Source organism: Triturus cristatus, chromosome 2_2 (assembly GCF_964204655.1).
Source record: "Triturus cristatus chromosome 2_2, aTriCri1.1, whole genome shotgun sequence".
Taxonomy (NCBI): Eukaryota; Metazoa; Chordata; class Amphibia; order Caudata; family Salamandridae; genus Triturus; species Triturus cristatus.
Window position 1 is genome coordinate 527,203,497 of NC_140582.1, and position 26,709 is coordinate 527,230,205.

At 45.7% G+C, this 26,709-nt stretch overlaps 1 protein-coding gene across 1 annotated transcript in view; it reads right to left on the reverse strand.

Moving 5' to 3' along the window:
* SH3D19 (SH3 domain containing 19) overlaps positions 1-26,709 on the reverse strand; it is a 524,308-nt gene that overhangs the window by 65,618 nt on the left and 431,981 nt on the right. The window contains exons 12-14 of the mRNA XM_085641658.1: positions 23,172-23,240; positions 22,933-23,061; positions 20,809-20,881 (exon numbers count right to left, since the gene is read on the reverse strand). Of these exons, the coding sequence (XP_085497784.1) occupies positions 20,809-20,881; positions 22,933-23,061; positions 23,172-23,240 (271 nt within the window). The remainder of the gene's footprint in view (positions 1-20,808; positions 20,882-22,932; positions 23,062-23,171; positions 23,241-26,709) is intronic.

Below are 26,709 nucleotides of genomic sequence, written 5' to 3' on the forward strand. Positions count from 1 at the left end.
TTAAGGTGGTGTTTGAAGGGGGCAGGATCTCAAGGAGGACTGCCAGGCTTCCACTGCAAAATGCATTGTGAATTAAAGCACCCAAGTCAGGCTGACAACTGGGCCAAATTGGACATGCACACTTCGAATGCCTCTCTATATGGCAACCCATGCTGCATCAGAGAGCTGGGGAACAGACAGTGAAGATTCCAAGTCTCTGCTGAGAGCTCTGGGTTGCTTTGCCCTGGGATAGCTAGTCAATCTTGATGCCGTTCTTTAGCACAAAGAGAGGCACCAGGATAGGCTGGGCGGGCAGAAATAGTGGCAGGATAGCTACAGCTGCCTCAGCGCATGCACGGTTTGGTGAAGCGAATAAATGGGAATAGGAGGCTGGGATTAGCAACATAAGGCCAATCACCCTGTACTTTTATTACAGAGCTGCAGCTTTATTATAATGCCACAGGGTTGCTGCAACGCTTTGCTGCTTCAAAGATGATTATTGCAGATTGTGTGCATGTGTAAGTGTGGCTCTCAGACTCCGCGGAGTGCTGTGCCTAGTCTGCTCTGACACCTCTCAAAGCTACCCTGTCAAAGGTCATTACAAAGTAAAGAAAAGTAACTTGCACCACTCTTGCAGACTGTGTACTGAAAACGGAGTACTTATTCTAGATGATGACACTATCTGCTTGGATTCCTTGGATGTGAATGGTTAACGTCTTCACCTCCACGCCTTCAGTGTCCGCCTCAGTTCTGGAATCCTTTAAAGGGCATCATGGTTTATTCAGATTACCATGAGGAGTGCATCAATCCAAATAGTCATAGAGAAGAATGTCTCTCCCCTTTCTCAGATAATTTCTTAAAAGTGTATACTGTGGTGTTTTTGTGACACTGGTAAGCATTACATTAATGACTACTTCTTCTAGACATGCATCTGTTTGTCAACTGTAACAGCCTATGCATGTACACATTTCTAAAATTAGGGCACATTTCATGCTATACCCCTGCCTACCTTATAATATCAATGCCTCCTCCAAAGGTACCTTAGCTTCTGACACAAATGTCCATCACAGCAGACACCTTAGGAGGCAACTTTCAGTAGTCTACCAGTGATTGCTTTTGCAACTCACCCTTCTACTTCAGTTTATGCAAAAAAGTACATATTTGTCTTAGTAGTTGCATTACCTAGAGAAAGGGGCACTTCTTGTGGAGCACTTGAACTATTTCCCATAGTAAGGAAAGATGTTTGTGTGAGTGATAGTCATCGTTTTGAGTTTGTGAGAGACTGCTCGGACCTTTGCCTCTTTAATCTCAGTGATATGAGTACCATCGGATTTGGTAATAACACCTAGAGTCAAAACTTCTAAAGAATCCAGTTTGTACAATGCACTGTACTAGTGCGTATTAATTACCTTCATCATAAAGATTATCCTTGGCAATAGTAACAGAGCCTTCTGCCACCACATGCCTTTATGTCCCTGATTGTTTAAGGTGCTTGCGATCACAGCACTTTAAGGCCCCAGCAACTTGTCAGAAATATTCTCGTGGGCTCATTTACTGGGCCTGAAAAAGCAAGCCAGAAGGCTGCGTTTGTTCCAGGAAACCCGAGTAAAACTTGCTTTCCATGTTTCGCGTACAGAGTGAGGAAATTAACAGTTCCATGTCTAAATCACTAAACGAAGCACTGTGAAGTGATAGGACATGCCACAAAGTATAAAATTCGATGTACTCCATATACAACAAGCATTGGCATATCCAATAGGTTTCGCCTTTAGGACCTTATAAGTGTTTAGCCAGGCAGCACATTATCCTGTGTGCTGTGCCACTAGGGATTGAAGAGCTATACAATTGTTGAACACTGTGTACCGTTTATTAGCAGTAGCCATTTATAAATGGTCTGGTTTACTCTTCCCAGAAGCAGTAAAAGAACCCGAAATCCCAAACTGATGATACAGATTTAAAAGGCAATTAAGATGGCGGTCTGCGGTGAAATCATCCAATAAAGGGTTACAAGTTACCCATACTGTTTTTAACGCAAGTGCCATATTAATGGTAGACTGTACACTATACAAATGACTAAGTCATAAAATACCTAGAGGTGTGGCTGAGTAAGTGCGTGTGTCTTACATTTTCAAAAACCTCAATTGATTGACCCTGAAGCCCATTTTAAAAAAAAATCTTTATTGAATAAAGCAAGGATACAATCTGCTGTCTCGAACTGACAACCTTGAACCTTAGGAGCCCGTTTCAAGTTATGGCGTGCTTTCTTGTGCCACGGTGGGTCTTGTTGCAGTTTTGGAAAGACAAGTTCGTGTTATTACACGATCCTGGTTAGAGTGCAGGGCTCGGTTAAAATCTTGTGATTCTGTGCACATCTTTTCATCTCCCGTGGCTAAAAATCAATAAATGTGTTCTGTAATGGAACTGGTTAACGTGTAAAGCGCTCCAATACCTTCTGGTCGAGTTCGCGCTATGTAAAACTGCAAAAAAATAAACAGCCTGATGTCACATGTAAAGGCGCGGGGTGGCTGCTGGTGCTGTTGGCACCTAAGCACTCCACAGCTACAGGCTGGCATAAAATGTGCTGCACCTTAAGACTGAGGAGAACAGACACTGTGATCCACTTTGAAGAACAGTCGCTGGCACCGCCTGATCTCTGGGAGTTGTAGTATTTAGTTCTTCTTAAGCGGGGGGGGGGAGTGGAGGTAGTGGGGCAGCATTATTTTGGGGAGGGGTTTCACTCAGTCCTGACAATTTAATCCCTAGAAGCATGCCGATTATACATTATTTTCACTTTCACTATCACTGCAGGAAGATCGCTCCCTGCATGTGTTTCTGTTTCCCGCTATAAAGGGCTGTCAGTGAAGAGTGAAGGTAAGAACACAGGGATTTTACAGGGCAGCCTTAATTTGTCACCTTCAGGGACTAGTGAGTAGGTCACAGAGTGGGCGAACTGTTTACCTCCCGGTGAGGTCAAGGTGGCCATCAACGGTGAGCGGCAGAAGTGACGAGACTGTTTACTCGCCGATTGCTCAGGCAGCCACGGAATCACCCAAAGGTGCTGTGATGCCATAGGAGTGACTGAGCGCTAAGTATTCAGATAAATGTATGAGATCTTAAAACTGTGCCCTTTGTCTTTGCATATAATGTGTAGATCTCAGACATTTCTCTGAATACTTAGTTATTATTTGGCACTGATCTAGCGCACAGTCACTCGTACGGCATCGCAGGGCATTTGTGTAGTCCGTGCTAAGACTTTAAGTGATTTCTAGACATCACCGTGCTGGCCAGCGTGATCATCAGAAACAGGCATGGAGCGATCTTCATGCAGTAATAATTAAAGAGAAAATAATGTATGCAGAAAATGTCTGAGCTCTTAAAATTGTGCCCTTCGTCTTTGCATTTAAGGGTGAATGTTTAAGCGTTTTGTGATCAGCCGGTTAGAAGGTGCGAGATGTAATGCAAAAGGAATATACTACTTACCAGTATGCATCTGTTCTTGGCATGTAGAGCTGCAGATCTACACACTTTTGCATAGATCGCCATCTGGTGTTGGGCCCGGATGTTTGCAGTTTGTTTTTCCTCTTGGAAAGTCTTTGGAAGTCACGAGGTCGGTGACTCCTCCCTTGGTTCGTATTGCGCATGGGCTTCGGCTCCATCCTCAGATTGTTTTTCGCCAACAGGGAAAGATGGAGCGTAGTAATCCCAGTGAAGAAACCCATGTGTGTTGTATCTAAATAAGATAGACTGGAACAGATACAGGTAGCCGGGGAGGCGGGTGGGCGTGTGTAGATCTGCAGCTCTACATGCCAAGAACAGATGCATACTGGTAAGTAGCATATTCCATTCGAGGCATATGAGCTGCAGATTACACACTTTTGCATAGACTATATAGCAGTTCCCAACCTTAGCGGCGACCACCGGTATCTGTTGCAGTGGTTTGAAATAGTGTTTTCAGTACAGCCTGGCCCACACTAGCTTGTTGCTTGGTTTGCACATCTACACAGTAATGTTTTGTGAAAGTGTGCGGTGTTGACCATGTAGCTGCCTTGCAGATATCATCTAATGGGATTTTCCCTAGAAATGCCATAGAAGCCCCTATCTTTCTTGTAGAGTGGGCTTTAGGGGGAACAGATAGCGTGCATTTTGCTTTGTGGTAGCAAATCTGTATGCATTTTACAATCCACCTAGCTATCCCTGATTTAGAGATGGGGTTGCCTTTATGAGGTGGAGAGAAAGAGACAAACAGTTGCTTTGTCTTTCTGAAAGTTTGTGTTCTCTGGATGTAGTAAAGTAAGGCCCTTTTAACATCCAGTGTGTGTAGAGCCCTTTCTGCAATGGTTTGAGGTTGCGAGAAAAAAAACGGTAATTCTACCGATTGGTTTAGATGAAAGGGTGAGATGACTTTGGGTAGGAATTTTGGGTTGGTACGGAGAACAATCTTGTTCGGGTGCATTTGGAGAAAAGGTTCTTGTATAGTAAGCGCTTGTATTTCGCTGACCCTTCTAAGGGAGGTGATGGCTACCAGGAAAGCTGTTTTCCATGTGAGGAATTGCAGTTCGCATTTATGCATGGGTTCAAAAGGCGGTCCCATTAGCCTTGTGAGCACTATATTTAAGTTCCAAACAGGTGAGGGTGGCACTCTGTGGGGAATTATGCATTTTAGGCCTTCCATAAAGGCTTTAATGGCAGGCACTTTGAAAAGTGATAGGTGCTGTCTGTTTTGTAAGTAAGCAGCAATTGCTGCGAGGTGTAGCCGAATAGATGTATATGCTAGGTTACATCTTTGTAGATGTAGTAAGTAGCATATGATGTGCTGTATGGATGCGTCTAGAGGGTTGATTGTGTTGTTATGGCAGTAAACAACAAATCTTTTCCACTTGGCAGCGTAGCAGGCTCTAGTGGTAGGGCGTCTAGCTTCTCTGATAACATTCATACAGTCGGGGGGAAGGTTAAGGTATCCGAATTCTATGATCTCAGGAGCCAGATCGCAAGGTTGAGCTGAGCTGGGTCCGGGTGACTGATCTCTCCATGGTTCTGGGTTAGGAGGCATGGTGAGAGTTATAATTTTTGGTGTGGCACTACTGAGAGTTCCAGCAGGGTGGTGTACCATGGTTGTCTGGCCCATGTTGGAGCTACTAGAATGAGTGTGAGGGAGTGCTGTTGTAGCTTTCGCACCACTAATGGAATTAGTGGGAGAGGTGGAAAGGCGTATGCAAATTTGCCTGACCAGTTCATACATATCGCATTGCCTTTGGACAATGGGTGTGGGTATCTGGCGGCGAAGCTTGGGCATTTTTTGTTTTCGTGGGTGGCAAATAGGTCTATTTGTGGATGCCCCCACATTTGAAAGAACAGGTGAAGAACTTGCGGGTGAAGTTCCCACTCGTGGATCTGTTGCGTCTGTCTGCTGAGCAGATCTGCCATGGTGTTCTGGACTCCTGGGACATGTTGGGCTAGGAGAAAGATTTTGTGTGGAATTGCCCATCTCCATATGCTCTGTGCTAGTTGAGAGAGCTGTGGAGAGTGTGTGCCGCCTTGTTTTTGGATGTAGTACATGGCGGTCATGTTGTCCGTGCGGATAAGGACTGCCTTGCCTAAAATCTGTGTGTGAAAGGATTTCAGGGCTAGAAAGATTGCCAGTAGCTCCAGATGATTGATGTGGAGTAACTTTTGTTGCGGCGTGCATGTGCCCTGCACAGTGAGGTGTAGAAGATGAGCTCCCCAGCCAGAGAGCGATGCGTCTGTTGTCAGGATTATTTGTGGAACCGGGTCCAGGAACGGTCGACCTCTGGAAAGATTTGTGGTGTTCCACCACTGCAGAGAGCGATGGGTGCGACCGTCTACCAATACCAGATCTGTCAGTTGCCCCTGGGCCTGGTACCATTGGCGCGCTAAGCACTCTTGGAGTGGACGCATCTGGAGTCTTGCATGAGGTACTATAAAAATGCAAGAGGCCATCATCCCTATCAGTTGCATAAACACTCTTGCTGGGAGGGAGTGTTGAAGTATGAATTTTTGATGCAAAGCTTGAATGCTTGCGATCCTTGCCGGATTGGGGTAGGCAATGGCTTTTGAGGTGTCTATGGTGGCACCGAGGTATTGCTTTATGTGGGATGGTGTTAACTGGGACTTTTGGTGGTTCACCGTGAAGCCTAGTTGGTGCAGTAGCTGGATTGTAGTGGCGGTGTGGTGTACACATTGGTTGTAGGACGCGGCTTTTATGAGCCAGTCGTCCAGATACGGGAAGACGTGAATGTGCTGTCTTCTGAGGTGTGCCGCCACTACCGCTAGGCACTTGGTAAATACCCGTGGTGCTGTTGTGACCCCGAATGGGAGCACCTTGAACTGGTAGTGTTGCCCGTCCACTACAAATCTGAGGTACTTTCTGTGGGCATGATGTACCGGAATGTGAAAGTACCCGTCTTTCAAGTCCAGTGTGGTGAGAAAGTCGTTCTGGGAGAGGAGCGGAAGTACCTGCTGAAGTGTTACCATGTGAAAATGGTCTGAATGTATGTACGTGTTTAGAGGCCGGAGATCTAAGATAGGTCGTAGAGTCTCGTCTCTTTTTGGTATCAGAAAATATAGGGAGTAGACTCCTATATTTTGCTGATCGTGGGGGACCTGTTCTATTGCGTGTGTTTGTAGGAGGGAGATCACCTCCTGCTTTAGTAACATGGAATGTTCTTGTGACATTGGGCGTTGCCTGGGTGGAATGTTGGGAGGGGTAGGTGTGAGTTCCAGGCAGTACCCTGAACGAATAATTTGGGTCACCCACTTGTCCGATGTGATGGACTCCCAGACGTAGTCTGCCCCCGACCGGAGTGGGAGGGTCTGGGGGGAGCAGGGTAAAGTCATTGGGTAGGCGGTGTGGCAGAGCGGGCAGTACTTGTTTTGCCTCTGCCCTTATTGTTATTTCCTCTATATCTGCCCCATTGATAGCCTTTTGTGAAGGTGGACTGAGGGGGGGATTTGTAAGATGTGGACGCGGTATCTGAGGAGTAGCCTCTGCCCGTGCCACAAAAGGAAGAGCGGCGAAAGGAGCGTCTAGGAGGGTGTGACTGTAGGGCCTCCATAGATTTCGCCGTATCTGTATCTTTTTTCATCTTTTCGAGGGCCTCATTTATCTTTGGGCCGAATAAATGTTCCTGATTGAACGGGTGGTTTAATATAGAGGCTTGTACCTCCGGTTTAAAGCCGGACACTCTCAGCCAAGCGTGCCGACGGAGTAGGACACTGGTGTTAATGGCCCTGGAAGCTGTGTCTGCTGCGTCTAAGGCACAGCGTATAGAGGTATTGGTTATGGTTTTACCCTCTTGAATTAGTTCATTGGGCCTGTTTTTATATTTTTCTGGGAGGTGGTGCATGATGGTTTCTAGCTCATCATAATGCGCCCTGTCGCATCTGGCCAATAGCGCTTGAGTGTTGGCAATACGCCACATGTTAGCTGCCTGTGACGCAGTGCGTTTTCCTGATGCGTCCAGGAGCTTGGATTCCTTGTCAGATGGTGGTGCTTCGCCTGACGCCTGGGAATTTGATCTCTTTCTTGCGGTGGATACCACTAGGGAATCCAGTGGCGCTGGCCCTTTGATGTAGGCAGGGTCTGTAGGGGCAGCTTTGTACTTTTTTTCTATACGCGGATTTAGGACCCTAGCCCTGACGGTCTTTAAAAACCTCTGGCGCATGTTTTATTACCCCTTTGAGCATAGGTAATATAGCAGTAGACCTATGCGCTGTATCAAAGGTATCTAGGAGGAAATCTTCCTCTACTGGGTCAGTGTGTAGCTCTACCCCGTGATAATGTGCCGCCCTCTGAAGTAGGTGGTGAAAACCTAGTGAGTCTTCTGGTGGTGATGGCCTGGATGGATATAGGTCATCTTGTGGGACATCTGGAATGTCTGGATTATTATAATCATCCCAGGGGTCTGGGGATCCTGTAGGGGTGGGGTCTTGTGGCACATCTGCTGGGTCGTAGTATGGGTCCCCCTGATCATCATGGTCTGGAGACGGGGTCGGAGAGCGATGAGGCCGGAGTGGAGAAGATGGAGGAGGCAGAGGGGGAGAGGGTGGAGGAGGCGGGGAAGGCACTCTGAAAGGGGAGGTAGCACAGTCCTTCCTCTTTGGAGGTGGAGGTGGAGTTGGTCTGTCCAAAAGTCTCTTTTTGGAAGAAAGTGCCAAATGTCCAGTTTTTGGATCCTTGGTAAGTGTCATTTGTAAAGGATCCGGTGTAAAAAGTTCTTGCGACACTGGTTGTTCGGTCGGCGCCGAAGTTTTCGGGGTCCGACGGCATCTTTGGCCTGTCTGTACCGTGCTTTTTAGGGACCTCTGATTTTTTGTTCGGTGCCGATACCGGCCTCGGCGCGGGAGTGTCGGTGCCGAGGGCCTTATGATGTTTGGTCGGCACCGAGAGGCTAGGTTTCGACACCGAGGGCTTTGGTGTGGAGCTTGGTGTCGAGGTAGAGGCCGATCTTTTCTTCGGTGCCGAAGGGTGTTTTTCGGCACCGCTGGCAGGCTGGCTCGAGCCCGAGCCGCCGGAAGGCTTGCTTGGCTTCGTTACCGGGCCCGAAGGTGGGGTGTTCGAAGCAGTGTCTTTGGTCTTGCCTAGGCCCAAAGGTGAAGGCGTGACCGAAGCCTTTTTGGGTGTCGGTGTGGGAGGGGGTATTTTACTCACGACCCTCTGCGCCGGGGTGATGTCCTCCACATCCGAGTCGTCTGCTTCGGAAGCACTGACGAGGTCCTCTTCGGTGTGCTGGAGCTTCGACGTCGTCCCCGAAGAGGTCTACTGGAACGGAGGTCGAGGAGTGCGCCATTTTTCTTCTGGCCCTTCGATCTCGAATAGTCTTTTTAGACCTAAAAGACTTGCAGGCGGGACAGTCTCGAGCCTCATGTTCCGGGGAGAGGCAGAGGTTGCACACCTCATGAAGATCGGTATGGGGAAATTTGGACCCACATCGAGGGCACTTCTTGAATGGAGTTCTTTCCATCAGCCGGGACCGGAGCCTGGAGAGGCCCGAAGGCCGCCGTCGATGACTGGAATCGAAAGTGCGTCGAAGAAGAAGGTGATTGAGGAGATTAGTATCTAAACAATACCGCGGAGAGCGAGGATTTGCTTCGATCGTCGAACTGGAATGTTCGGAGCCGGAGCACGAAGTATTACATCCGAGGCGGAAAAAACCAATCTGAGGATGGAGCCGAAGCCCATGCGCAATACGAACCAAGGGAGGAGTCACCGACCTCGTGACTTCCAAAGACTTTCCAAGAGGAAAAACAAACTGCAAACATCCGGGCCCAACACCAGATGGCAATCTATGCAAAAGTGTGTAATCTGCAGCTCATATGCCTCGAACATATATGTTAAAGGAGAGGAAATTGTGGAGTATACAACAGCATTTTCTGTGTTTCATAGCTCAGGTGGAAGTAGGGAACAACAGATGCTCATACGCATTTCTTATCTTAGCTTCCCTGTGAACGTACTAATATTTATTTCTTCAACTCTTTGCTGCTCAGGATGTACTTGGAAATTAGATATAATCAGCCCTCAACTGAAGTGAAGTGTGCACGCAGCTTTGAATCAACGGGAGGCTGCTCTTGGTACGAGTCGCTTACAGCCTTTTCTCAATATTTGGCAACATTGTTTCATTTAACATGCAAGACAACTCAAGGCGCATATGCCGAGCCGGTTTCGTATTTCAAAGGCTGACACTCACTTTGTGTTTATCGCAGTGTTCTAGAAAGTCATGTTGGGGAGGGGGAGCACAGGGAGAGAGGAGGATACGTGCGGGGAAGTCTGCTCTTTCCCGTGGTCGGTTGTTTAACGAGGCAGCACTACACAGGACCTTGTGAAATATGAGCAGCTGTTACAACAATAAATGCAATACAAGTGCCGCGAATTCCTGCAGGCCAAGCCTGCTCGGTGTTAGTACACACCTCAGCTCTTTAACGCTCTCCGGCCATTTCATGTCTGCTTACCTACCACTGTCCCTCCGTCACACCCTCATTTTTGCATCTACTGGAGGTCCATGCCTAGGGGTAGGTTCTCGCGTTTTCCTGCCTTTGTTGCACTTTGCCAAAAATGAAAGCAGGCATGGGGGCCAGCTTTTAATGCGAAGCGGAAGGAAGGAAGACAAACATTTTAATGCAAGGCGTTCATGTGCGACAGCGATCCCAGTAGCTGCTCTGATTATCTTCGAGACCCGGAGCGCGAGCACCATGAAATAAGCGATTTTACTGGGCAAATCGCTTAATCTCCCGTGCCTTTTAAATAATGAATGTATGTGTGCTTAACTTGTGACCTTCGGGTGAACTCACAGCAGCATCGTGGGCACGCAGCCACACTATTGCACGCCCTCTTAAGTATTACCTAGACTGTGTGTAATCAGTTATAAATGCGCCCCCAAGCCAGAAATCACCTGTGAAGCCAGTAAATCACAGCAAGCTGTTAACACTGCTCTGCCTTGTGTGCACCAGCAGCCCCCCCCCCCCACCACATCAAACCTGAAATAAACATTTGCAAAGATATGGTCTCCCAGGCAGCTGCATGTAGGGCCAGCAGAAGCACCTCTTCCCGCAACCACCAGAGCTCCCAAAGCCATAGCTGCTCCTCGAAACAAGAGCAGGGAGCACGCCTATGAAAATATCAAGCAAGGCGCTCATGTGCAACAGTGATCCCAGTAGCTGCTCTGATTATCTTAAAGACCTGGAGTGCCAGAGAAGGGTGAGATTCAGAGATCTCAACGTTAAAGTACTGTTAACGCCAGACACTTCGTCCTGGAGAAAGGGTTAGCCGACGCGCATTTCAAACAAGCGGTCGGCGTTGTGCGAAAAAAATTGTGCGTCCAAGCCAATGAAGGAGACCGTGTAATGCCGCAATCTAATCCCTGTGGGCGGGGCCAAAAGTGGACAGGGCGGTAGCAAGGAGAGACTAAGAAGCCTCCTTTTCAATCGTGAGCCAGCATTTAGCATGTAGGATGACACCAGCGAATGAAAAAGATGGGCGGGGCTTCAAGTCCGCCTCTGAAAGCTTCGGAATCCATAATGAATCTAAGAAGCCCTTGCATGGCGATAGCATGCACGCTGCTAACGTCAGGCGAGACCTAAAAACGGGTCATAATAAAGGAACGCAGACTCTGACAAGTCGGCTGTCTTATCTGATTGATTACACTACGGACAACTGCTGTGGCAGATATTAATTAATTTATGTTAATTCATTTATGTTGCTTCTCTATTCTATTCACATGAAGAATGTGGTGCCTTTGGAGTGTGCTGACAAAGGAAGTGGTAGCAGAATAAATAAGAGAATGGTGAAGAGACCTTATGGTGATTCCTGCAATAGATTGAATCCAATTTAAATAACAAGGTAGTTTTTCAGTTGAAGGCGATGAAGGCGGTAATGATATTATAGAAGATTGCACGCATCTTGACCATATCAGGGGTATTGATGTGATCTGATGGTAATGAAAGTAGTACAATAGTTTGTGTGATAGAACTCGAGTGGATGCTCTTGCAAGAGGTCCGCCACAGGGATAAGAGCATGTGCAAGTCAAAGGGATGAACTCAAGTGTCCTGGAGCGGGACCTGAAGCCATTGGCTCACTTGTTGGATCAGTGGCAAAAGTCTTCAATCTGATGACTGGCAAGCCAGAAACAGCTATGCCTACAGAAGAAGGCAAGCTGGTGCTTTACAAGAACAGGGAGGCTATGGGAGTTGAGAGGCTAATTGTTACTAAGTGAGGGTGGAGGATTTAGCATGGATCTGAGAATACAGAACCAAGTCATGGGTGACCAGAAGAAATGGAGGCAGACAGAAAATCATGGGACTAAAGCGAGGGTAATCCCACCAACAGAGGTGGGTTTACCAGGACCTTGCCTTCACTAGGTGAATGACTGTCTGTCAGCGGTACAATCAAGAGGTGGAAATCAATCCGGGAGCATCCAGTGGATGCTTGTAAGAAAAGGAGTTTTTTTTGCTAGAACACATTCACTGGTCTTTAATGAACCAGCCTCAGTTGTGGAAGGTGTGTTGTAGGCAGAATGTTGAAGGTCCAGGTGATGATGGGTTTGACTGTCAGAGTGCCTTTCAAATTTGTCATTTTTGGAAATTGGGCGAGTTGCCTTATGAATCAGTGTGGGACAATGGAATTAACTTTATGTTCAATAGCATGAAGGATGTTTTGGAAATTAATGGAACAAGCACATGATTGCTGCTTTCTTTAACGCTTTTGGTGCTTGCGTCGGCCAATGGCCGACGCAAGCACTACCTCCCTGGTGCTGCGCACGTCCATTGGACGTCACCAGGGAGGGCAGTAATTAATGTTTTTGAATATTTACTGGGGGAGACGCAGAAAGCCTTCCGCGTCTTCACCCGCTCCCCCCTCCCGCCCATCTGTGACATCAGCGTGCCGCGAGGCGCTCGGACGTCACTGATTTCCCCACCGGAGCCTAGGGCAGCAGCAGGTAAGGCCGCGCTCGACTCAGATGGGGAAATCTGTCTGGAAACAGCCTCCCCAGCTTTCAGGGAGGCCCTGTTTGAACGAGGCCTTCCTGAAAGGGTCCTGAAAGGGTCTCCTGGGCGTGGATCGCAGCAGCGCTGCGATCCACGGCCAGGAAACCCCACTAGACACCAGGGATGTCTTTTTTGGGGGGGGGGTGGGGGGGGGGGTCGGCCTTCTTGGTGATAGGTGCGCCCCCCCCGGGGCACATTTTAAAATTAATTTACTTGGCTTTCCCTGGGGGGCGCGATCGGCCCCCAAAAAGTAAAGAGAAACAACATTTTTTTTTTTTTTTAAATGGCGGCGATATTGACAAGGGGTCGGTCCTTCTGCTCAGTGGCCGACCCCCTGTAGGGCAATTATTTATTAAGAAAAATATGGGCATTTCTGTGGGGTCCACCATCGGCTCCCAGGGGAGCCGTAAGCATGGACATAAAGTGCATATTATGTAAAGAGGTTAGTGGGTTACTGCTTCTGTGCCCTTTTGTTTTTCTTGCTTTTATTGGGCTAAACTGTCATACTAATGCTGCATGTAAACTTCAATGGCTATGTTAGAGCTTTTTTTTTTTTGCCCAGTCTTTCATCATCTTAATCTTGGGAAAAGGGTTCATTTGGGTAGAAAGTAATTTTTATTATGAAAGAGAACCTCTAACAATGATGATACGTTTAAAAATCTGGATTTGTGCTTTCCCAGAATAAGGACTCAAACTATATTGCCTGCCAGTATAGATGGCATGCTACTGCTACACTACACCTTGTCCTGTCTGATGTAGCATTTCCTATAAACTGATGTACGAATGTCTCTGTGCAATGTGTGTGTGGTGTAAAGTGCTCTGACGCCGTACACTGGTGTGAGTGTTGCTATAAAACTAAATGAATCTGAGAGACAGTAGTTATTGAGACTTGAGGGGCACTGTTAAATGGTGCTAGTGAGGGAATCCATGGCAGAGGTGGTCATTGGTGGGGCACCAGCAGACATTGTCTAACAGTGCGCCACCAGCGCTAATGCCGGCCCTGGAGTGAATGATTATATATATATATATATATATATATATATATATATATATATATATATATAGAGAGAGAGAGAGAGAGAGAGAGAGAGAGATACATGTACTCTGACTGCTGGCCATTAATTAAAACAACTTTTGTTACCTGCTTTCTCGACTGGAGGGCTTCCTTTGTGCTATAATCCGGCATGATTTTCATTTGGAATAGTAAAGCGGCGATGTCACTATGGAGCCCTGGTCCACCTGGAAGGGTGCCTTTTCTCGTCATGATTCATATGGATATATATTTATATATATGTATATTCAGAAACACAAAGGATGCTGCACTCCAGAGATTGGTTTCAGAGTTGCTTTATTTTCACCACGACTGGTGGTGGTGAAAATAAAGCAACTCTGAAACCTCTCTCTGGAGTGCGGCATCCTTTGTGTTTCTGAATTTAAATATTGGGTAAGGATTCTACCCATTGCTGCCTGCACCAGGTATTGAGCGCGCGGACATTGGGAATTAATTGTTATTATTGTATAAAAATATTTATTTACAGAGATATTTCTCAGTGCTGAAAATTATGAGACTGAAAGAACTATAATGAGTCTCTTTGAAGTTACCTCAAAGGCAGTAAAGTGTGGTACTGCTGCAGAGTACAAAAAAATAATTCTGCTAGATAGAGATATCTGACTTTTGTGTAGTGGCACTTGTGTCGCCATAAACGGTATGCTGAAACAAACAGATCTGTATTATGTAGACAGCTAAGTGGATTAGTAAAGCCACGCAGTAGAAACACTATGTAACAGATTAAATGTATGTGAGAGGGGCTATGGAGAGATGAGGGGCAAGTTTGCAAGGATGGTAGTGGGCGCATCAAAGGAGGTCATAGTGTGCAATTGTAAAGCACACGTTCACCCGTAGGCATCTTGGCACCAAAATGATGGTCGCACTGGCGCCCACCAGCACTAAAAGGCTGCGATGATGGGTATGTGGCAAGGTAAAGTAATACTGTGTCTTTTTTCTCTCTTTCTTAGTCTTTTTGGAGAGCGTACGGATTTCGCAAAGGTAAGGTGACCGTCATTATTGATTTAAACACTTCACTGATGCACACACCCACCTACACTTTAAAACCAACAATCTATCTGCCTTCTACGTAGGATAGTGTTTTAAAAGGATAGTTTAGGCACAAGTAGAGATGGCATATGGATGAATGCTTCCCAGGCCCTAAATCTGGTTCTGGAGTCCAGCTCTGAGGCAGGATCAGAGACTGAGACAGCAGATACTGAGACAGCATCTGAGGGAGAGGACAATGGAGCCGAATCTGGGAGTGACTTTTAAGTCGGCGCATTTCCATCCGATGACTCCTCGTCCAGCGATTCTGAAGGAGACGAGGTCAGTCTTGCTGTCCCTTTGCCAGCACAGTCTGTGCAGCAGGACACCCGTAACAGGTTAGAGCAACCCAGAGTGCAGACACGTGCGGCCGCAAGCACAGACGGAGTGCTGTCTTGGCAGCCTCCCAATTTAGTTCAGCCCCAAATTCCGCCTTTCACTGGTGACGCTGGATGTAAAGTACATACGGCACATTTTTTGCCAATTGACTACTTCCATCTCTTTTTTGGGGTTGACTTCATAGACGAAATTGTGCAGCAAACTAATTTGCATGCCGAACAAGTTGAGGGAGCCAGGAGGCACTCTTGAGCCTCATTCTAGGGCGCGCAAGTGGACTCCCACTTCTGTAGGGGAGTTGAAGATATTTTTAGGTCTCACGCTTAAAATGGGGGTAGTGCATAAACCAACCTTGCTATCCTACTAGTCTACTCGCACGGTTTGGGTAACCGCCAACTTCGCACCATACATGAGCAGAGATCGTTTTTTACTATTGCAGCGCATGCTGCATTTCAATGACGATTCTGCTGCATTGCCCCGGGACCATCCAGACCATGACAGGTTGTTCAAAATTCGGCCTGTCGTGGATCATTTCTCTGCCAGGTTTCCAGAGGTTTATACTCCTGGAAAGAATATAGCCATTGATGAGTCCTTGATCTTATATAAAGGGCGGCTGCTGTTTAGGCAGTACATTCCGAGCAAACGCGCTCGCTATGGCATCAAGCTGTACATGCTGTGTGAGAGCTCGACTGGCTATGTGTACAGCTTGAGAGTGTATACAGGGAAGGACATAACTCTTAACCCTGTAGGTTGCCCTCCCATGCTAGGGGTCACAGGAAAGATCGTATGGGAGCTTGTCCAGCCACTTCTTCACAAAGGTTATAACCTTTATGTGGACAATTTCTGTACAGGAGTAGATCTGTTCAGTGAGCTCTACAAAGCTGGCACCGTGGCTTGTGGTACAATTAGTTGTCGCCGCAAAGGATTCCCGCAAGAGCTTGTTTGCAAGAAGCTCCAGAAATCCCAGAGCACTGCGTTGCGTTCCAACGAACTGCTTGCAGTCAAGTTCTCAGATAGGCGTGACGTGTACGTGCTCACTACAACTCATGCTGAGAGCACTTCCCCTGTCATGGTTTGGGGTCAGATGGCCGAAGTCCACAAGGCCACCTGTATACTTGATTACAACAAGTACATGGGCGGAGTGGACAAGAACGACCAGGTTCTTCAGCCATACAATGCGAGTCGTAAAACTCGCACTTGGTATAAGAAACTGTTTACGCACCCTACTCGTGTCTTTCCTTGACTTTCAGTTGTCTGTGACTGAAAGTTTCACGGCTACAGAAGCTGAAGCCTCCACTTCATGTGTTCTGGAGGACGTGGCAAGGCTGCAGGAGCGACACTTTGCAGATAAAATTCCTGCAACACCCAAAAAGGAGCGACCATGTCGTCGTTGTAAAGTGTGCTCGATGCATGGAAAGAGGCAGGAGACTCGTGTTTACTGTCCCCAGTGCCCAAGTAAGCCTGCCTTCTGTTTTCCTACTTGCTTTATGTTGCATCACACTAAAGCAAAATATTGGGAAATTGACTGAGGTGGAGCTGCCAATAGGTTAACCTTTCAATTGGTGTGAATGGATACCTACTGTCTGTGGGCCACTCCTTCACTACGTAAGCAGCTGCAGGATATTTCTTCCTCTACTTCATGATATCATGGACTTCTCAACACCTTTATCTGCTTTCTGAACGTGGTAGTTGTTCTGTTCGCCAATTGACAAGTGCATTATAGTCCCCACGCTGCACATGCTGGTGGACAGAACATATGCCACGTTGTCATGGAGTACCTGTGTTTCACATTCAACCGTTCTTTGTAGTTTATGTTCTCTTTAGGAAGTGTTTGAAATTTTCCAGCAAGTTTGCCTTAGTTTCAAAGGTAGATATGCTTGCTCAGCTCGAGAAATGTTTTTGCGGCATACTCGGGCACCCCCCAACTTGCATCCACAAACTGGAAGGAGTTGGATAGAGCATTGTGAGAGCATTGATAGCTCGTGACAGAAATGTTCACTCAAGCTTCAAGTAGCTAGAGATGGAAGGCATTAGTATAGGGTCTCTTAACAATTGGACAGGGTTAGTCAGGACTCTGAGGACAGACACACGAACGGGTTAGAACAGCTTACGGTAGGTACGCTTTCTGAGGAATATTGCAAAGGTTGAAGGCAGACAGTAAAGGTAGTATAGATACACGTCCGGACTTCTTTTTCACCCATGGATTCAAATCAATTGCTGCAACACTCACACTGAATTCACTGTAGTACTTATGGGTCAATGCTGCTTGCCAAGTTCATCCTCCGTTAGAACTTAGTAGATGGTCAGTTTGCTGTATGATAAGTGCATTACAGTCACTGCACATAACGGTGGATTGGACATATGCTACGTTGTCACGGACCACCCTTGTTTCACATTCCTCCGTTCATAGTTTATGTTATCTTTTGAAAATTTCCAGCATGCTTGCCTTAGTTTCAAAGGTAGATATGCTTGCTCAGCTCGAGGAATGGCTTTGCGGCATACTCAAGCACCCCCCAACTTGCATCCCCAAACTGGAAGGAGTTGGATTTAGCATAGTGAGTGCACTAAAGGTGCATGAAAGACATGTCTTTCTGAGCCTCATGTGGCTGTCATAAAAGCCATTAGTATAGGTTCACTGGGCATGCGTTCGATAACGTTCTGGAAGATGGAGGTGGAGACTTGACCGGTGGTAAAACATAGTCAGAGTCATTATGTCTTGTGGCATATGAATGTGATGGGCCCTTGCATGGTGGCAGTATGTTTGTGTGAGTGCAAGTGATATGGTTGTTTGGGTCCGTGGCTGGCGGTATGGAAGTCTTGTGTGTGGTGTGTGAATGGCGTGTGAATGGACCATAAAGTGGTTGGTGCCGTGAAGTGGCTTTATGGCTCCCCTTCAGAAGGCATGGCTTCAATATTTATATACTTTGATAAGTATTTGTGCTTTGAAGCCAGAGTTTCTGGAGGTGCTAAAACCAACCAGTGTAGGTGGTCTTAGATTAGTCTTAGATTTATATTTGTGTCGGTTTAATGGCCTTTTGTAAGATTTTCTTTTGTCAAAATGGGTAGCAGGGGACTTTCTGCCCTAGCTCAGTCGTCACCTAGGCAAACCTTTACATGTTTGAGTAGTAGACAAAGGGGGAAGTACAAGGGTGAATGACTTGCGTGGCTCTCACTACTTTTTTTTACCCAACATGCCCTGCTAGCCTCATATTTAGTTGAAACAAATGACTTTTTTCCACACATTTTTGTGTGGGAAAGTTGTGGCATCAACGGGCTTACACGAATTTCCTACCACCTTGCGTTCCCCCAGGTCTCCCAATAAAAATGGTGCCTCACTCGTGTGGGAGGCCCAAGTACCGGCGATAGGCTCGGGCCCAAAAGTGTGGGAAAAGTGATTTTTCAGCTAAATTTGAGGTTTGCAGGGGATTCTGGGTAAGAGAACGTTGGGGATCCACGCAAGCCATACCTCCCTGGAACCCCCGGGTGTCTAGTTTTCAGAAATGTGTGGGTTTGATAGGTTTCCCTAGCTGGCCGCCGAGCACCGGGCCAAAAACCGAGGTGACCCCCCACGCAAAACCAGGTTGTTTTGTGATAGCCAATTTTGAAGTCGCCTCAATACGTTTTGGGCCCTAGCCTGTCGCGGGTACTTGGGCCTCCCACACGAGTGAGGCACCATTTTTATCGGGAGACCTTGGGGAACACTGGGTGGTAGGCATTGCGTGTCTGTCCGGCGATGCCACATCTTTCACACACAAAAATGTGTGGAAAACATGACTTTTTCAGCTAAATGTGAGGTTTGCAGGGGATTCTGGGTAAGAAAACGTTGGGGGATCCACGCAAGCCATACCTCCCAGGAACCCCTGGGTGTCTAGTTTTCAGAAATGTGTGGGTTTGATAGGTTTACCTAGCTGGCCGCCAAGCACCGGGCCAAAAACCGAGGTGACCCCCCCCCCTTCCAAAACCAGGTTGTTTTGTGATAGGCAATTTTAATGTCGCCTCAATGCGTTTTGGGCCCTAGCCTGTCACGGGTACTTGGGCCCCCCACACAAGTGAGGCACCATTTTTCTCTGAAGACTTTGGGGAACACGCGGTGAGTGGAAATTTGTGGATCCACGCAGTTTCCAGAACTTTCCACCACAGAAATGTGAGGAAAATGTGGGTTTTTTGACAGTTTTTTAGGTTTGCAAAGGATTCTGGGTAACAGAACCTGGTGAGAGCCAGCCAAGTCACCCCATCCTGGATTCCCCTGGGTGTCTAGTTTTCAAAAATGTATAGGTTTGATAGGTTTCCCCAAGGTGCCGGCAGAGCTAGGGTTCAAAATCTACAGCTAGGCACTTTGTTGAAAAAGTGTCCGTTTTCACTGCGAAAATGTGGTGTGTACATGTTGCGCTTTGGGCCGTTTCCTGTCGCGGGTACTTAGGCCTCCCACACAAGTGAGGTACCATTTTTCTCTGAAGACTTTGGGGAACACGGGGTGGGTGGAATTTGGTGGATCCACGCAGATTCCAGAACTTTCCACCACAGAAATGTGAGGAAAATTTGTTTGTTTTGACATTTTTTCAGGTTTGCAAGGGATTCTGGGTAACAGAACCTGGTGAGAGGCAGTCAAGTCACCCCATCCTGGATTCCCCTGGGTGTAAAATGTGTAGGTTTGCTAGGTTTCCATGGGTGCCGGCAGAGCAAGGGTTCAAAAACTACAGCTAGGCACTTTGCAAAAAAAGGATAATTTTTCATTGTGAAAATGTGGTGTGTTCACGTTGCATTTTCACCAGTTTCCTGTCGTGGGCACTACGCCTACCCACACAAGTGAGGTACCATTTTTATCGGGAGACTTCGGGTAATTCAGATTTGTAAAGCAACTGTTTTTACCTATTGAATTTCGATGCATTTCTGCCTTCCAAATAAAAGACAATGTGTAAAAATGACCGAAAATTCTCATGCTAGTATGAGTATTCCCAATTTCGGAAATGTGCAAATATCTACTGTTTCTAAACTCTATATTTTGTTCCCATTTCAGAAATGCATAGGAGTCTTTCATACCGAATTTTCCATGTATACATTTTCCCAGAATACTTGCTATATGCCCGGTACATAATAAAAAACCATTGCAAGACGCTGCTCAGTTTTTGGCTCTGGGTTCGTCGGGTTCTTGGTGAACCTACAAGTCCTATATATCCCCACAACCAGTAAGGTCCAGTGGATGTAACGGTATATTGCTTTCAAACAGCTGTCATAATTAGAAGAAGTTACAGGTGAAAACGTTGACACAAAAGGCTTGTTTTTTTCAACTAATTTTCCTATCTTTAACTGTTAGTTTCTATAAAGAAACCTTGATGGATTTACACAAATGACCCCTTGCTGAATTCAGCATTTTGTCTACTTTTCTAAAATGTATAGATTTCCAGGATCCATTATTGATTTCATACCCATTTCTACCATTACTGGAAGGAGGTTGAAAGCACAAAAAATAGCAAAAATAGGCTATGTCCCAGAAAAATGCCAAAACTGTGTAAACATTTTTGGTTTTCTGACAAAAGTCTGTCATTTCCTAAAAGCTGGGAAAATGGAGATTTCAGCCCCACAAACCCTTTTTTGATACCATTTGCAGGGAAAAACCCAGACACTTTCATATGCAGGATATGCAGGATATGCAGGGGGGGGGGGGGAAGTTAAGGGGTTATTCAGAAGTTTTCGATTAGCTGTATAGTGCTCTGTCTTTATAGTTCAGAGTTCAAAACTCATATCCTGACTTAATAACAAAATGCAATAATTTAGGGGAACACTGTACCTTGTGTGCTTTTGTTACTGAAGTACATATTGGAGCACTATTAATTTTGGCTTGTCTGCATTAACTGTTCAGACACACAGTGATGTGGCTTTAAGTATTTCCATACATTGCTTACCTCCGGAAAAATCATGCAGCACAAGAGCATGGGGAGTGTCGATGTCACCATTCTTGCATGCATTATTCCAGTCCTAAAAAAAGAGCGAAAAACGGACTATTCATGTAACTTTTGTAAGGAATATTATTCATTAAAATTACAAAAAAAATACCCCTACTAATTCTGCCACATGTATTGTATATTAGTGATATTTGGGTCCAAACAATAACCCACAACTACAAAGATGTGACAAAACATCAGTAGAAACATAAGATCTATAAATAACTATATGTACCTGCAGCGTGTACATGGAAAGTTCACAACCAGTGCATTGAACTCTGAAATAGTTACTTATTACTAGCTATACAGGTTTTACCAGAAAGGCACAAATGCCCACTTAATATAACTGAACCTTTTAAAAACATGATTACAGCCTATAGTAGACTCTCTACTCAAAAATCCTTGATTCGGATTCACAAAACCAGGAAGTACAGATATTTCAATGCAGAGTCTGCACTTAACAACTGAGGAAAATTGGCAAAATGCAAGAGAATGAAGCACAGCTAGCTGTTAGTGTGACCAATATGTTTAGAAAAAGGGTTTCCAATGTTTGTTTCGTGAATGTCAGAAATGCGAATATGGTGACCACCAATAGCATACTTATTTTTAATGTTCCCAAACAATGCTAATGATCTTATACTTTCTGCACTCCTAAATTTGCACCTAAGAAAAAAAGGTGTAATTGACGTACAAAGCCCCTAAACTACCTCATTCTAAGGAAGGGCTAGTGTAAGTGATTACTTAACATGGAAAAACATTTCCATATGAAGAAAAAAAATGAAAGCATTGCAGAACTACAACTATCCCTAAACCACTACCTGATTTTCACTATGTGGACATTGCAGGTAGGTATAATTTGAAGTCAGAAGTTTTCCGTTGTGCAAGTCTGGAATTTTGTAATTAAGCAAAAAAGTGTATGTAACACTGGCATTTATTTTAGAGGGATATTTATGATGTTTCTGTTAATCAGGCCTTCCAACTACAAGGTACTCAGTGAAATTAAACCAAACCAAAAATAGTAAACACCAACACTGGCAGGACGTAGTAAATTAGTGGCCAGGACGATTGCATAACTAGAACTCATGTGTATCAGATGTGTGAAATCAGAGCACTCCTTAGAACCATGCCACACACAGGGAAGGATTGCTATAGAAATATGGTAAGCAGAAAATAATGCGGATCAGAATCAAAAAAAGTTTGATAATGAAAAAAAAAAAAAGCCATATCTTAGTGTTCAAAAGGTAAATATGGCAACCACATGATATGAGGATAGGATGTGTTTGCAGGGGAACAAAAGGCAGCACTGGGGACAAAGGGTTTAAAAGGAATCTTTCAAGGCACTGCTTCATGAAGGAGATGGGCCAAGGTCATGCAGGAGGAGAGAGTTTGCTCACTCATCAAGTGAAAGTAACACCAGAAGCCTGCAAAAGTGAGGTACAGAGGGAAATCCTCCTCCCTAGTTCAGAAAAGGATAATAAATAATAATGGAAATAACAAATGAATACAAGTTTTAAATTACATTTAAGGATATATTATTGCAAACAATGCTATTTAACACCAGTAAAGCGCAACAATCCTACATCAAATATATTTGCAGAAGAACGCCAAACTTAACTGCCCGTAATACTGCCTCACGTCTGTCCAGAACACAAACATACTGGAAAAGCAAGTTTAGTGTTAAAGCATCATTTAGGATTGACATGATGGGACACTTATCAAAAACTGACAACTCTTGCTTCCACCACTTTAGTTTGTGATTTGGAGGAACACTGCATTTCTGGCAGGCGAGACACCACCTACTCCGTCTTCATAAACACCCTCTGCCTCACCACGCCGACCATCCTCAAATGTTTTCCTGTTGTTCACCACATGCTCAACTAAAAAAACATCATGTCTTAGGCTCCGAAACATGGGAGCCCAACATCGTTTGCAAAATACTTTGCAAAATTTTCATTAATTGGGAAACCTATGTACACGCTTCCCATACAGACTAGATTTCATACAAATTCATTAGTAGTTACATAAAAACCAAAAAACAACAGCTTCTGGGGATGCTAGCTGGGTCAGATTGCGCCGAGTGCTTACCTTCCTCTTGTTTTCAAGGGGGGTGATTATTTTCATCTTTGACGTATGCACTTCACCACTTTCCTCTCCCTTTTGGCACTGGTAGTGATTGCTGTCAACCTGCTCCAGCAGCACCAACACGTCTCCACGCTGCAAAACATATTCAGGCTAATTATGCTTGAAATTGAACATGTCCAGCATTCCTGCGAACAAGAGTGCATCAAGGAGGGAGAATTCCACAGAAACAAAGCTAGCTTTACCTTGCAAGAGAGTTCTTCTGGATTTCTGGAGAGAAAATCTCGCTGAGCTATCCCGTGAGGCACAGGCAACTAAAAGGCAAAATGAAGGAGCTAATTATTATAGAGGAGGCAAGTTCTTGTATTCACCCTGGCAATGTACAACATTTGTTCTGTGTAGCAAATAGCTTCCTGCAACTTAGTAGTGGATCTAGGCGATTGGTAGCTACTGTTTTTATTCATTAACATATTATTTTTGATCTGCAAGAGACTATTTTGCCCATGTTTATTTTAGCACTTTGCACATCTATATTGATATACATTACGAATAGCTCTCACTAGCCAAGAGTGTAGAAGAGGACACTGAGATCTGTGCACATTAGTAGTCGAGTCTGATTAAAATAAGTAAGTGCAGGGATGCACGACGTTTGCCATCTGAGCAGCGGTGTGACCCATGCCCTTCTTTCCCATTGTAATGAGTGTCTCATGCATTTCTTTTACAGAGCATATTCGGCACCTAATCCTTAAGGATCCTATAAAGTGCTGGTCTCATACTCCAGAGGCAATCCGTGGGTGTGCCATGAGAATTGGGAGATCCTCCCTTGGCTTTTCCTCACACTTTAAAGGTAAGGAGGTGCCAGACTGGACTCCCCCTGCAGAAGGCCTGGTTGATGCAACATTATATGGAGTAGAGAGTGCATTGCAGTACCGTAGCTGCATCCAGGGTTAATGCCTACTGGCTTTCTCTTCTAAAGAAAGCCTACTTCCCTGGGGCAGATGGATGGCCTATTGTGTTTATATGGTTTTAGGAGTAGAAATGTCCGCAAACATTATGTGCATAGATCATACAATAATGGTTGCGAGTGCAGAAACCTGGATGACCAGAGGTTAGCACACACCTGTCATTAGGGTTATCTTTACCTGACTGGAAACATATTTCTATGACTGCCAGTTATAAGATGGCAGGTGCTACCCACAACAAATACAAACCATCGCCTACATCTTCCATTCCTGTTCTTTTGTCTCTGTGACCTGTCTGAATGAATAAGGCAAATGCTACTTACCAGTATGCATCTGTTCTTGGCATGTAGAGCTGCAGATCTACACACTGTGCATAGATCGCCATCTGGTGTTGGGCCCGGATATTTGCAGTTGTTTTTCGTCTTGGAAAGTCTTTGGAAGTCACGAGGTATGGGACTCCTCCTTTGGATCGTATTGCGCATGGGCTTCGGCTCCATCCTCAGATTGTTTTTCACCAGCAGGGAAATGATGGAGCGTAGTAATAAGCAGTGAAGATGCTCATGTGTGCTGCATCTAAATAAGATAAACTGGAACAGATAAAGGTAGCCGGGGAAGCGGGTGGGCGTGTGTAGATCTGCAGCTCTACATGCCAAGAACAGATGCATACTGGTAAGTAGCATTTGCCGTTCGAGGCATATGAGCTGCAGATTACACACTGTGCATAGATTATATAGCAGTACTCGCTCCTAGCGGCGACCACCAGTATCTGTTGCAGTGGTTTGAAACAATGTTTTGAGTACACCTTGGCCCACACTAGCTTGTTGCTTAGTTTGCACATCTACACAATAGTGTTTAGTGAAAGTGTGCGGTGTTGACCATGTAGCTGCTTTGCACATATCATCTAATGGGATGTTACCTAAGAATGCCATGGAAGCCCCTATTTTACGTGTAGAGTGGGCTTTAGGGGGAACAGATAGCGTTCGTTTTGCTTTGTGGTAGCAAATCTGTATGCATTTGACAATCCACCTTGCTATCCCAGATTTGGAGATGGGGTTACCTTTATGTGGTGGTGAGAAAGAAACAAACAGTTGTTTGGTTTTACGAAAGGGTGGTGTTCTCTCGATGTAATAGAGTAAGGCTCGTTTCACATCTAATGTGTGGAGAGCTCTTTCTGCAACGGTCTGTGGTTGTGAGAAGAATACAGGTAGTTCCACAGATTGGTTTATGTGAAAGGGAGAAATGACTTTAGGGAGGAATTTTGGATTAGTACGGAGAACAACCTTGTTATGGTGCATCTGTATAAAAGGTTCTTGAATGGTGAGCGCTTGTAACTCACTGACCCGTCTGAGGGAAGTGATGGCTACAAGAAAAGCAGTTTTCCATGTTGGGAATTGAAGTTCACATTTGTGTAGAGGTTCAAAGGGAGGCCCCATCAGTCTTGTGAGAACGATGTTTAGGTTCCACACAGGTGAGGGTGACACTCTGGGGGGAATTATTCTTTTGAGGCCTTCCATGAAGGCTTTTATGGCAGGTACTCTAAAGAGTGATAGATGTTGCCTGTTTTGTAGATAAGCTGCCACGGCCGCAAGGTGTAGTCTAATAGAGGTGTAGGCTAGATTGCATCTTTGTAGGTGTAGCAAATAGCCTATGATGTGTTGAATGGACACATCTAGGGGATTGAAGTTATTGTTGTGACAATAGACCACAAAACGTTTCCACTTGGCTGTGTAGCAAGCTCTAGTGGTAGGTCGTTTAGCTGCTCTAATGACGTTCATACAGTCTGGGGGAAGATTTAAATAACCGAATTCTAGGATTTCAGGAGACAGATCGCAAGGTTGAGCTGAGCTGGGACCGCGTGCTTGATCTCTCCATGGTTCTGAGTTAAGAGGCGTGGAGAGAGGTGTAGCTTTTGGTGCGGTAGTACGGATAGTTCCAGCAATGTGGTGTACCACAGCTGTCTGGCCCAAGTGGGAGCAACTAGGATGAGAGTTAGGGAGTGTTGCTGTAGTTTGCGCACCACTAATGAAATGAGTGGGAGAGGCGGAAAAGCGTACGCAAATTTGCCTGACCAGTTCATCCATATCGCATTGCCTTTGGACAATGGGTGTGGGTACCTGGCGGCGAAGCTTGGGCATTTGGCGTTTTCGTGGGTGGTGAAGAGGTCTATCTGTGGATGCCCCCACAGTTGAAAGTATGGGTGAAGAACTTGTGGATGGAGTTCCCACTCGTGGATTTGTTGTGTTTGTCTGCTCAGCAGATCGGCCATAGTGTTTTGGACTCCTGGGACATGTGCTAGGAGAAAGATTTTTTGGGGTATGGCCCATCTCCATATGCTCTGTGCTAGCTGAGAGAGCTGAGGCGAGTGTGTGCCCCCTTGTTTTTGTATATAGTACATGGCTGTCATGTCTGTGCGGACTAGGACTGCCTTGCCTGATATCTGAGTTTGAAAGGATTTTAGGGCTAAGAATATGGCTAGTAACTCCAGATTGTTGATGTGGAGTAACTTTTGTTGAGGTGTCCACCTGCCCTGCATGGTGAGATGTAGTAGGTGAGCTCCCAAGCCGGAGAGCGATGTGTCCGTTGTTAGTACTATCTGAGGAGCCGGGTCCAGGAACGGTCACCCTTTGGAAAGGTTTTTGGTGGTCCACCACTGCAGAGAGCGATGGGCACGACCGTCTACAACACTAGATCTGTTAATTGACCCTGGGCCTGGTTCCATTGGCACGCTAAGCACTCTTGGAGAGGACGCATTTGGAGTTTTGCGTGGGGTACTATTAATATGCAAGAGGCCATCATTCCTATGAGTTGCATGAACACTCGA